The sequence below is a fragment of the Saccostrea cucullata genome, unplaced genomic scaffold (genome assembly GCF_032062105.1).
Source record: "Saccostrea cucullata isolate Sc308-1 unplaced genomic scaffold, CSIRO_AGI_Scuc_v1 ctg167, whole genome shotgun sequence".
In the NCBI taxonomy this organism is placed as follows: Eukaryota; Metazoa; Mollusca; class Bivalvia; order Ostreida; family Ostreidae; genus Saccostrea; species Saccostrea cuccullata.
This window is the reverse complement of record NW_026939192.1, coordinates 576,085-589,831: the sequence shown is the minus strand read 5'-3', so window position 1 is coordinate 589,831 and position 13,747 is coordinate 576,085. Positions and strand designations below refer to the sequence as shown.

General features: G+C 32.2%; 3 protein-coding genes across 3 annotated transcripts; 1 reads left to right on the top strand and 2 right to left on the bottom strand.

Annotated features, from left to right (window-relative positions):
* Positions 1 to 1,197: 1,197 nt before the first annotated feature.
* LOC134252506 (calmodulin-like) lies at positions 1,198 to 3,730 on the bottom strand. The gene is made up of 5 exons (XM_062735002.1): positions 3,543 to 3,730; positions 2,382 to 2,412; positions 2,116 to 2,259; positions 1,760 to 2,002; positions 1,198 to 1,484 (listed from the first exon to the last, which is right to left on the bottom strand). Exons 1-5 carry the CDS (start codon positions 3,543 to 3,545, stop codon positions 1,456 to 1,458), a joined length of 450 nt encoding a protein of 149 aa, XP_062590986.1. The 5' UTR covers positions 3,546 to 3,730; the 3' UTR covers positions 1,198 to 1,455.
* A 4,052-nt stretch (positions 3,731 to 7,782) lies between these two features.
* LOC134252501 (uncharacterized) lies at positions 7,783 to 11,371 on the bottom strand. Its single transcript, XM_062734994.1, has 4 exons — positions 11,012 to 11,371; positions 10,465 to 10,608; positions 8,382 to 8,636; positions 7,783 to 8,014 (listed from the first exon to the last, which is right to left on the bottom strand). Exons 1-4 carry the CDS (start codon positions 11,202 to 11,204, stop codon positions 7,983 to 7,985), a joined length of 624 nt encoding a protein of 207 aa, XP_062590978.1. The 5' UTR covers positions 11,205 to 11,371; the 3' UTR covers positions 7,783 to 7,982.
* A 1,153-nt stretch (positions 11,372 to 12,524) lies between these two features.
* Positions 12,525 to 13,597, top strand: LOC134252516 (FMRFamide receptor-like). Its single transcript, XM_062735011.1, has one exon. The coding sequence runs from the start codon at positions 12,560 to 12,562 to the stop codon at positions 13,595 to 13,597; it is 1,038 nt and encodes a 345-aa protein (XP_062590995.1). The 5' UTR covers positions 12,525 to 12,559.
* Positions 13,598 to 13,747: the final 150 nt, after the last annotated feature.

Sequence of the window (13,747 nt, the reverse complement as noted above, 5' to 3'; positions counted from 1 at the left end):
AAATTTTAATTTTCTGTGCGCCTCTCGTAGTTCGAATCTTATTTGCCTTCAACCATAAATTTACTTCTTCAAGTCCGTTTATACAAGAATAGCTTATTTTTTAAATGTAATATTGGTTACTAGGTCCTTTTTGTGCAAATTCAGTGCAGTTAAGACCATCAATCAATCACCTTTCACGTGTCGCATTCCTCTATTTACATGATACTACTAATCAATTATTGACTTTAAGCTAGTAATAGTGTGTTATCAGATAAAGTCATTGTTTTCAGTTTAATGTACTTCATGTTTCGCAATTGACAATCTGCATTTATTAAAAGACTGGTGTTATACACAGAATTTTAATAACAATATAAAAAGTTATTCAAGAGAACAAAAGCCACCTGAGAGTAGTTTATACAAGTGTTGATTTCTAACCTAAATCCTGGGGGACAAATACTTTCTTGTTATACATAAGTAAATAGTGCTATGGTGATTTGTCGCATTGCGGACAATCTTACTTGCGGCCGTAATCTATTGTAGGTCATGTAGGTCCGGCAATGAAAGAAAAATAAGGTTTAAAATGATAGCATTCTAGTGTAATTTTGTAACTTTAATTGTCATTTAAGAGTGTTTGGTACATTTAAACCCTTTCTGCCTTGGCTGACAATTACCCATCCTTTTCTCTGTTTTAATTCAGGGACAAACTCACGGCAAGAAGACACCACGTTTATTAATGCATCGTGTTTACATATTTTATGAGGTATTTGTAAACAGCAGGTGCCCGTACCCTGAAGTCGAATGTCGCTTAGGAATTGTTTTAATATTTACTTTGATATTTACTAAATCAATGGATAACATATCAATTTTGATGAAATATTTCAATAAAGTAGATGTATTTACAGCTTGTAAACACGGTATATATAAAAATCAAGTCTGGCTGCATGGGTAGCTATTTATCAATAATTGATCATTATGTTCTTCTAAACCTTTTTGATAGTCAAGCTGTATTTACATAATTTAACTAGAGCTTCTGGAATCATATCCATATCAATGTTATGTTAAAACATTTTATGAAGTTTAGTATGTAAATCTTCACATACACCTTTTAATGATTCTGAATAATGATAGGTTCAAATGCAACCAATATTTCTTTATTTGTCCTTTCTGTGAAAAGATCTTTCCTTTTTCGTATTTCAAATATAAGAAAAACAAAATACAAATAGTTGTCAACAGATTTTATTCAACAATACAAAAAAGTTTATATAAAATATACCAGTCTCAGATCACAAAACTTAAAAAAAATTGTTTTGTAAAGTGTCATTATATGCCTCTGTCCTGGAAGGGTATAAAAAAAATATCACACTTATGGATATGGATGATATGACTTTGAACGGACACACGGATGTGAACTTTCAGGCTAAAGACTCCATTGTCAATATATTTCTAATTGAAGAAAACATGGAAAAGTCCTTCTCTTTATTTACTTGTCATCATTCTTACGAATTCTGCAGAAAAATAGAAAGAAGAGTATAAATATAAATATATAATTATATAAAATATGTTTTAAGTTCACATTGAAGGAAAAAGCTATATATCATTTATCTCATAGTCTCCTACATGTACTTATGTCCGTCATTAATTTCGGATGTAAAAAAAAACAAACAAAAAGATAAATTGTTTAAGCCGTCTTCACCATTCAAAAGATGATAACATTTACTTATTAGTTTCTATGAATATCATAAATACAAAGAGTGTCCTAATAGGTTATCATCTTACGTACCCTCATAATTAACTTGTCCGTCACCGTCCAAATCAGCTTCCCTGATCATCTCATCAACCTCTTCGTCTGTTAATTTTTCACCCAAGTTTGTCATCACGTGACGTAACTCGGCAGCACTAATGAATCCATTGCCGTCTTTATCAAACACACGGAAAGCTTCGCGGAGTTCCTCCTCGGAATCTGAGTCCTTCATTTTCTTCGCCATCATGGTGAGGAATTCTGGGAAATCGATGGTTCCGTTTCCTGTACAAGATCAAACGCTATATGTTATTTAATGATTTTAAGCACTAATGATATTATAATTATAGGAGGATTATAGATATCAGCAGAATGAATTAAACAATTCCAAAAATTACCATCAGCATCTACTTCGTTGATCATGTCTTGTAGTTCTGCCTCTGTGGGATTCTGACCCAGTGACCTCATCACTGTACCCAGTTCTTTTGTTGTAATGGTTCCATCACCATCTTTATCAAAAAGACTGAAAGCCTCTTTGAATTCTGAAATTCAATGATAGTTAATCAGAATAATGTTGGTTCAATTAATCATTGTCATTATAACAAAAGAAGATTTAAGGGGATTTTCATTAAATCACAATTACTTCATATGGAAAAGTGCTTACCAGCAATTTGCTCTTCAGAAAGTTGATCGGCCTACAAAAGAAAATACATTAAAAGACTGTATTAAAATGGCAGTTTGAAAGAAATCATAGAATTAAGTTTTATATGGCACCTAGAATAATTAATGATCAAGTCGGCATTTGAAATTCTGAGGGAAAAGTTTTAAGTCTTGATTTCCAGTGCATTCGAACATTGTGGTACATGTATATAATTTCCTTCATAGATATAAGGCCTATTACCTAATGATCCTGTCACGAATATACGATTTCTAGCAAGTATTCGATTTAGTGCGTATTTCCGCTCAAAAATTCCTTTATTACTGACCATACACAGCTTATAGTTACATATGAAGATATTACTATGGACCACACTGTACTCCTCCACCCATAACAACAACAGTTTTATGTTTTCATCTAAGTATTATCAGGCTGATTTCTATTCATTTAATCATTCATGGCAATTTCATGACTCGAACAAATAAATAAAAATTTGATTCTTCTACATATATATAATCATATGGATTATATTCTAACTGCTATATTATTTTGTTTTTAAAATATGACAAGAAACATTGATTCGAGCTTAAAGGTTTGATCACATACATTTTTGCAAGTTCATTCATTCGAAGAAGCGTGGTGACTATGGTGATATCTTATTTTTTCATGTATAAAACAGGTTCTTTGAATAAGAAATTCAACACTATTCAAGTGTTTGACAGAGGTACATTATATAAATTGCATACATGTATTTTAAGAGATATTTATTTCTGTCGCATTTTAAATTTCTTTTTATGATGATCATGGTACATGTACATGTATGTCCATATAAAATAATATTGGCAACGGAGTTAACGACATATTTTTAATTCTTAATAAGACTATACATTATAAATAGCATAATGATCCTGTCAAAAAGAAGTACAAATAAAGTCATCTGGTAAAAAAAAAAGTACGTCAAAGTACGTCAGTCATTTAGTAACTTAAGATACCAATACGGAGAATTCGTGATATTGGATCTAATGGCATAACTGAGAATATTTTGTGCACATTTTTTTTTCTTTTAAAATGAATTTGAGAAATCCTTTTTGTACTTTCTTAGGTAAATCTAACATATTCAAACTGCATTAAAATGAATCAGTTCTTAAAATGTTAAAAACCACCTACCATGACTGCTCGCTTCTACTGCTGTCGTCTGAGTGGTAAGGACCAAGGCGTCCAGCCTTTAACAGTAAAACTGGTCAATGCAAGTCCCGGCCCGCCAAACAAAAGCAGATTTAAAATATTTTCTCAAAGGCTTAATCATACAAAGATAAGTATGTAAAGGGAGTAAAACAGACCAACTTTTCAATGGGTCTTTGTTACCAGTAGCAATAGCTCTAATCAATGACCTGTCGATAATTTGGCAGTTTTAAAAGGCGATTACGGCATCCTATCGTGATGTAATAATTACATATCAGGATGGGGGTAATTAAATTGTTTAATTTGTGCTTATTATTTCAAGATATACTTAATACGATGTTTATATTTATACAATGTATACTTTCTGTAAATAAAATGCATCATCGTGTGATAAGCATTGACATTTTTTTAAATGACCTTTTTAGATGTAATAAACATTTTGAATTATATAATAAAATTGATATCATTTTCAACAACTGTTTTTTCCCTTAAAAATGTATAAATATGCGTATATATGTACATGCAGGTCTTGCATTGTAGCAAAGAATGATGAAAAATGTTTGGATGTCAACAAATGCTAAATTATGCAAACTTTTCCTATATAGTCATTTTTAAGCAATCAAAGAACTATATAGTTACGGGAATAAAAGCTCCTAGCATCAGATTTATTCGGATTTTTTCGTTTTCAATAAATTAACTAGATTTGTTAAAATACGAATTTTTTCGGGATATATCCTTTACCCTTACACAAATCGTTTTGACCGGATATGTTATACCAATTGTTTTACAAAGTTTTGAATATGTACTCTTATCCTAAATTCAATTCTTAATTTTAGGGTACACGTGGACGTGAAAAAGGAAGGGAATATAGCGACATTCAATGAATAGAAATTAAAATACAACCCTCAGGTAAGAGCAGACGGATTGTGATAAGGCGCTATGGAGATTTGTCGCATTGCGGGTCTCACCGAAAGAAAATTTTGTCGCATTGCGGCGAAAGTTAAAGGTAAGGGTGGGTCACTGCACAGGTAAACAATGCTCGCCAGGGCACACGAACACTTTAAACGTGTCAAAGTCCTAGGTTTACATTTTAAATTGCAGGTGTTATCCATTATAAGATCGAACGAAATTTGCCTTCATTTTCCGAGCTTTAATCATTCTAAAAAGTTGTCTTTAAAAAATCATGATTTCAAGTGGTATTTGCTGTTTTACTGTCGATAATTCTCTGACAAAAGCCGCAATCTCGTTAGTCCTTATTCGTATACATGTATAATTTTGGAGAAAATTACTTCAAATACAAATAATTTAATTTTGCTTGTAATCTTGCCTCTCATTGGTTGATTTCCCAAAAGGAACGCATAACATTTTGTATAATCTGGTTTGGTATGGGGACACACCCTCTTGACAACCAACATAATCAACTGTATCCATCAATCCCCTCATTTCCAGTCCTTGGGATTCATGGAAAATTCCAGATTTAATGAATGTACCTTTAATTTCAAACAGTTACTCGATCTTACCTGATGTAAACAAGCATCATGGCTGCTAGATCTATGTATCAGTTTTTACCTCCCCTCGCTTCCCATCACTTCCGTTACTACGGTTGTATTATTGCGCGGTAAATTTGAACTCATAAAAACAACACAATTTTACATCCCCAGTTAAATAATTAATTTAAAATTAAATTATAAGGAATGGCTCTGACTGTATGTCCTCTCGACATCTCTGAAAGTTTTGAATGTGTTCTCCTGTTGTCTGATAATTCTTGGCCAAATTATCGAGTATAATTTGGTTTGGATCAGTTTACGCTTTTTTATAATCCGCTTCGCGGATTATAAAGCGTAAACTGACCCAAACCATATTATACTCGATAATTTGGCCAAAAATTAGAGTCATTCCTTAATAAATCAGGGTTCGCCGCCGTAAAATTTTGAGAAATTTTTGAAACAATATCAGGTGTGTTTTTGTGATTTTTTTTACTGAATTGAATTGAAATCTTATATTATTATAATTCGGTTTATAAGAAATTCTTTTCACCAAAAGTTCTATTTTATCAGAGAAATGTTAAGTATTTTAACATATTTTAAGGAAAAAAATCTCGTTCAGGGAAACAAAAAAATAAATAAAGCAAAATGTCCCTGCAACCGGGACTTCTTCAAAAACTTTTCCGATAATACTATGTAAAAGAAACGTTTATAAATCTTCATTCTTTTCATATATATATGAATATCAACTGATTTTTTTTCAACACAAAATTTCGACTTGAAAATTTCAGCTCATATTGCGTCCATGTAGAAACTGAGAGGCTGAGTCTATAAGAAGTCTGGAAACTGAGCGGATGAATTTAAGGGGACCGACTATAGTTTTATTGTGTGAAAACTACAATAGCGAAACTCTTCATTTTTATACCACATATAACTTATATTAACTTCAGTGTACATGCAAAGTTTGGGGGAAATCTACCGTCCAGGTATTTTTGAGGGACCGTCTCAAAATACAGGTACATTTACTATAGGATTATATAGGAAAATGCTAAATTTAGCACTTTAAAGCAAATTATACAAATACTACAATAGACATTTTGTTCAAACTATAATATTTGATGAGTAATACTATATTATACAATATATGTACGAAACACAAAATTCTACCGTCTTGTTACCAGAGGGGGCATCTCAAAATGCAATAAATTAGCAAATTTTACTATTTTTATAGAGTACTACAAAATATGACGTACAAAATGGATTCACATGAAAACATAACAAAAATATTGGAGATATTCTCAAATTCCTATGTTTTAAATTTCAAGAGCGTATATTTATTACTTTTTCTTTAATAGTATTTTTATTACCCCTTTCTTTAAGAGCTTCAGTTTATCATAACGTCAAAAAGACACTGCAGCGACGTCAACCTACCTATCAATTGCAAAATCGCTTAAAAAATCAGTTATATCAAATTGTAATTACATTTTTATACCTATAATTTCTTAATCTTGTTTAAATTTTAATAATTAAGCGAAAAAAATTGCATCAAAACAGTAAATACCTTCATTTTACTATGATGCGCGAAATATTGCGCAGTGGAAACTATAGTCGGCCCCCTTAAGAAGAATGGAAATCGAGGGATTTGAGTCTAAAAAACTGGGAACTGAGGAGTTGAGTCGATGAAGTCTAGGAATTGAAAGGCTGTGTCTGAGAACTGAGAAGATGAGTCTGGGAACTTAAAAAATAATACCGAAAATTGAAAAAATGAGGCTGAGAACTGAGGCATTGAGTCTGATATCTTATGAATTGAGAATGAGAATTGAGACTAAACATTGAGAAGCAGAGTCTACGAACTGGGGAATCTATAAAACTGATGAGCTGAGACTGACAATTGAGAAATAGAGTCTTAAAATTAAAAAAAAATCTTGATACATCAAATTGAGAAACATCAGGATTATATATTTTTAGTGGTATAAATTGCTAAAATATATAAAATTGGTATATTGCACATGGAACTTTGAAGATGTTGATTCCATTCAAAGTGAGAAAAAAAAATGCCACAGATACATGTAAAATATATAACAAAACAAAACAGTATCATTTGCTTGCAGAACTGGTTTTATATAATTTCTATTTCGTAAAAAGCATTTAGCAATCACATGAATTAAGGTGCAGTAAAATTTTATATGTAACAATTTCCTACAACAATATTAATTTTCTGACTGTGATCAAAAATCAAAAAAATAACTTATGGAGGTATTATTTAACTTTACCATTAATGGGAAAATCTATAGTTTTTATATTCCTTTTTTCTATTTGTTCTCTAGTAAAATGATACCGCTTTTGAATAATCATTTGTATGTTTTCACTAAGGATGTAATGAAATAAAACATATATTGTACCCTATTGCTTATCACTTTCTCGATAAAGATCGTTTATCAGCCCTATATATGAGGCTTAGGCCCTCAGGTTGATATACATGTAGGGATCTTGGGCTGATGCGGAGTGTGAAATGAAATAATTATATATTTCTCATGTAAAGAGATTTTTAAGGTATTTTAAAGTTTGATTAAATCCAGTAATGGTTCCTGATTGTTTTGTCAAACGTTGTTTTTCTTATTTCAAACAAAATCAAATTACAGATGTCAAAGAGAAGAAAAGAATAACATAATTATGTAACCGAACATAAATCGATTATGTATTACCCTGGTATGTTTATAAAACATATTGATTTTATGATATTTATTTATGTGCGTTTATTATGGAAGGATAAAGAGTCTTATTAAATTGTAATTAAAAAAAAAGACGTATAACAGTATGCAGAACTTAGATTGTTCCCACTGGTTGGCACTTCCAGGACACCGGTGAAGAGGAGTAACTCTTGTAGAGAGACAGAAGTCTGGATCCAGTTGTCGTTACTGAATGTAATCCTCACATCAAATCAAACCCTTGCTATTAATAATTTCACAAAATCTATGACAAAAAGAAAACATTTATTTTACAAAACACATAAATTTAACACCCTCACATTATGTCTACATGAAAGCATTAAATGGTTATAGAGGCTGAGGGTGGAAGCCATTTTCAGACTATCTGGATCTGCTTATAAAAGAGAAGAGCTCCAGATAAGGATTATACAAAAATCATCAAATTTTAAACCTAAAATGTATGAATTTTTTCTTTGCCAAATGATTGTTGACAGCTTAAGATACCGTATCTCCCTAAACTGCACCCATTTTCCGGGTACTGAAGTTAGAATGAACCAAGATTTGACATAAATATTGAATAAATTTTAAATTGCATTGTATAATATATTTAATAAAACTATATATTTGTTTACCTTCAAAACACAAATCACCATTGCCCTTTGTGTCAAACTGCTTAACAAGGTCAAAAGCGTGTTCCTCATCAAATGAAGGTTCAAATTCTGCCATAAACTCACACAGAGCCTGTGGGGTTATACTTCCTGTTCCGGTCTTATCGAGCACTCTAAACACCTCGTGAAATTCAAAATCTTTTTCGTCTTTTTTACTGAACGGACCTTTGTGGCTGTTCATTACAGACACGAATTTGTCCAGAGTTACCAAACCATTGCCTATATTTATAAAGAAATTAAAAATCAAATCATGGTCCTCCATCCCCCCCCCTGCAGAAACAGTTGTCTTTTTCAAAATATTGTTAAGTGCCCATCAATAGGCAATTCGTTTTTGACTTTGCATCCCCCATACAAACTCGAATGCTTTTGATGAAGAAATATGCATCAAATGGATGCATTTCTTCACCTTTTAACCTATTTCATATTTCGCACTGCATAAATTTCTTCACTAAAGTTGGACTTGCAACAATGTAACTCGTTTTCAAAGGAATGATATTAGGAGTTTTGGATTGGATTAAATGATTGTACGAGGGCTGTTCAATAAATAATGTCCTGAGCTCTATAACATACAGTATAGAAATCATATGACATAAAGCTTGACTTTCTCTCATGATTGAATCTTTAATGAATTGATTACAGTTTATGTGACCACTTTTCATCACATAGTTTCATTGTGAGAAGCTGGAAAACAAGGGCTATTCGAGACACTGCATTAAAAATGAATGGTGAAGAATCAGTAAACTAAAGTGAAATTAAACGCTTCATTTAAGCTGTTGCATAACTCGTTAAGAATCCCAAAGGAATGTTCACTGAAATATGACAAATTTACAGCAACCAATGTGTGTTTTATAGCCACTTGAGCACGTGGATTTCAATGAACAAAAAAGATTTAATTGGCATCAAAAATGGGTACCGTCCTTGACGACAAGGACTTACAACAACCAATGTACTGTTTGCCAAAATTCAACAATCATCACTGACGATGTTTTATTAACTTTACTACACATGGCATAATTAAAAGGCATCGTTTTGGTTGGAGTTAACACTGTTTTAAAGAAACATTTGACAGTAAAAATGCTTAGTACTCAATGGTCACCCTATGTTTTGAAAAATGAGTGAAAACGACAGCGTGTTAGAATATCTAAACAATTATTTAAAAAAAATCAAAAATTGTAGTTATCAACGTTTTTCTGAAATTCAAACAGATAATGAAACTTGAATCCATTGCTTTCAACCCTTAAAACAAATTTATGATTAGATGCACTTGATAAAAACAGCCAAGGTCTGAGAAAAGCAAAGAATTGCAAAAGCACAGAAACAGGCTTATATGCCATTTTCTTAAATATTAGTGGTTTTATTGTCCAAATTGTTATTCGGGGAGGCAGTTTATTCTCTGGAGAAGTGTAGAAAGCAAATTTTTGCAACAAATGAAAGGTTTATGAGAGGATGGAACCAGAATCAGGTATCCACTACATTCAAGTTCATGATAGCGTCCAAACCCATACGCCATGAAGAGAAAAGGAGTTTGGGGGATAAACAGATTGTTAGTGTTTTGTCACACCAACAAAATTGGCCAGATCTTTCACCCTTTGATTTGTATCATTTTCCAAACTTGAAAAAAACACATTTCAGAAAGAAGAAAAGTCCAGGAAATCATAGGATCTGCCATATTCCAGTGTACGATGGGTCCTGCTCAAAAATGTGTTCTAAAACAATCAGAAAGTAGGTAAAAATGTTACGGACCTGTGTTCATATTAAAAGAGAATATTTAAGTGAAATCATTAAGACTAAATCATTGAAAAGCGTTTATTATTTCTTTTCGAGCACCGAGGACATTATTTATTGAACAGCCCTAGTACATGCATTAATTAGCTCAAGAGGAGCTCCGAGTGATTTAGCACAACAACAACATATTCCCCCACAATATTTTGACTGATCTTTGCATGTTGACAAAGTTTTTTTTGGCTTTACTTTAAGTTGACATAATCTAAGATATGTAGGCATGTCTCCAAACAAAATAAGAAAAATACCTGTGCTACAGGTATACCTTTCTTGTCGAATTCCGCTAGCACCTCTTGTAACTCGCCCTCAGTTGAAACAATACCATAGGCATGCAGAACTTGTCTGATATCATTCGATGACAAGTAGCCATCTTTGTCTGCATCGAACTTGTTGAATATTTCCTTATAATCTTCAAAAGAAGTACAAGTAATCGATCTTTTGTTTTCATAAGCATAGATGCTTGTTTAAAGGTGTTATTTGTGTAGTATGTGTTTTTCTCGGTGCCTGAATACACTCATTAAAATAAAAATCAATATTTGAGACTCTTTTTAATACAGTTATATCATACTTTAAAAAACAATAATTTTAAAACGGGCTTATTTCAGCAATATTTAAAAGCATATCAAGATGGTTCTGATGAGCAGAAAATACATGTACGTAAATATTATAAAGAGAAGAGAAAATAGATTGAAAAAAAATCAAATCTGCTATATAAACATAGAAAATAACCTATAAGAACCAAATTATTTAATAAATGGTTGATAATTATCTTATCCTTATTTTAAATAACAATAAATGATAAGTTCTTATACCTTCCCAGTTTGGTGTTGACTCTTTCAAGTTTTCATCTTCAGATATAGAGGTAATGACAGCGTGTGATGGAGCGCGTTGCCTTACTTCCGGAACCTCTTCGTCTAGACTTCCGCCGTCTTCAGTTGTGCTACATTCATCAGTATCTAGTGAGTCGAATTCATTTTTATCAAGAGGAAGTGTACAATCTTCCATTTTAAGATTTTATACAACAAACATTCTAACGTTATGAAAAGTATTTAATTCCAGTAAATGCGTTCCTAAAGAAAGATTTGACACGCACTCGCTTCATTGAAAACGAAAGAAGATCTTTAAAACTTTGACAGTTGAATTGACATACTGTTTATATCATTTTAAATCTTTACATAACACACTTTAGTACTATCGATCGTTTTCTAAAATCATTACAGATTTGACGAATTTTAAATCAAAGGCCTAACATTTGGTGTGAAACCAGACAGTAAAAATACGACCAAATAATAGCTATAGATAAAAGTTGCTAAAAAGGTCATTTTTATAATAAAATTTTTAAAATGTCGACTTTGAAATTCCTGTAACATAAATTTATCAGTGAGTAGCATACCTTGCTTTAAAGATTGATACTCAGAGCAAGCTCTTGATCAGCGAAAAAGTTGGGAGATATAAGCAGGTGATACTGGAATATTACTACATAGATAAGGAAAGTTGAAGATAGAAAAGCTGAAATCATCTTGCTTGTCATACAATCAAGTTGCTACTTGGTTGTCTTTAGTCTGTAAAACAGCTCTTAAACTTAACTTTTCGATTGTAAAAAAAAAGAAAAAAGAAATCTAGAAGATTGCTTTTACAGATATTAAGAACTTTAAAACTCAAGCGTTCAGCTAGCAGATTTTAATTCATTTTCTACTATCACTTTCTTTTCTTGTTTTGATTGTAATAGAACTGATCAATCGTAATTCAAATTTAAAAAATATTTTTGCACTTCTTGTAAAAAAAATATATACATCATCAAGCATGCACAAAAAAGTATGCGTGATTAACTTCTGTGGTTATTTTTATTCCTTTCACGTGTACAGTATGTCTTCAACAGAAATCTGTAAGAAATAAAAAGGTGAAAATTTTCTGAGTTTTAAGTCAACATACAATTTTTTTTCTTTGATACATATGATTGCAAAAAAGATAAAGAAATAAATGAGTACTAAGTAAATAATGCATAAATAATGCATAAAACTCGAACATTTTAGATGCAATACTGTTTGAATTGAGACTGCTTTATCATCAGTTTATACTCATTCAATAAATTACCGATTAAAGTTTTGAGACATTAATGACTCTATCATCCTCGACACCAAAATTCGGTTATGGTATTTTAATTATAACCAAGAAATGTAGCTTTGAAGTAAAAAAAAATTCATGTTCAATTTGTTTACTCATCTGTCTTTTGTGAAGAGTGAAGAAAAACGTTATCTTTCAATCATGTTTAAACAGAGGAATCGTTACAGAGTTTCAATTATCCCGGAGCATGTCTTGGATGCAGAAGTTCACCAAGAAGACTACATTTCGGACACAAAATGTCGAGCAACTCCTCTGATAGTGTTCTGTTTAGGGAGGTTTCAGAATATAAAATTCAGAAGGCTTTGTGGACATTCCTTTCTCCTTTTCTCATTGTTGTCGGAAATGTGGGCAGTCTTCTGTCTGTAATCGTTCTCAATCAGCACAAACTATGTCGATTTAGATCCTCTTCCTTTACATATCTCAAATATCTAGCCCTTGGAGATATTTTATTGTTGAACGGATGTCTGTTTCCAGATTGGATTAACTATGCTTTCAAAGTCAATATTCGAAATTATTCCATTGGTTGTAAGATCCATACCTTTCTTGTCTACTTGTCTACAGACTTTACTAACTGGATTCTGGTTGCAGTCACAGTGGATCGTTGTATTGCCGTTTGCTTACCACTGAAAGCTAGAACATACGATCACTTTAAAATTTGCAAAGCCACTATTACTGCCATCTTTATTGGGATGATTGCTCTAAATGTACACTTATTCTGGAATATGAAAACATCTGACGAAGAGGAACCTTGCGTTGAAGCTAACTACTTCACCTCTGATGTCTGGCCGTGGATAGATTTCTGTGTGTTTTGTGTGCTCCCTTTCCTGATAATGTTCTCCTGTAATATTTTACTTGTCAGAGCCATTACAAAATCCAGGAAAAAAGCTTTTTCGTACAGAGATTCAAAATTTTCTATTACCAATGAGATAAGAAAGGAGAGTCTCACTGCCAGACGATCGTCACACTTGACAAAGTTGCTGCTAACAGTGAGTTCTGTGTTCCTTGTCCTGACGTGTCCAATCATCATCGTAGAACTGCCCAAGTCCCTTTTCGTTGACACTGACTACCAAGGGAAGCAGTTTGCCCAGTATAAATTGGCTTGGACGATTGGAAATATGCTGCAGTATGTGAACAGTGCTGGTCATTTCTTCATGTATTTTTTGACTTGTCCATCCTTTAGAGATGAACTGAGGAGTCTTGTTTGTAAATGTAAAAGAAATTCCACTTTACCAAGAGGGAGGGTCAGTACGGTATCTCTGTCTCACCTCTCTTAAATAAAGAGAGTAATTCGATGGTATATGTAAGTGTTGTGTCAATTTTTATTGGATTCATATTTTCTTTTGTGCAGTTCAAAGGCTGCTAATTTATATGAACTCTCCAAATGTCGCATTTTACCGAAAGAAAAAATAAGCACAATGTTTTGT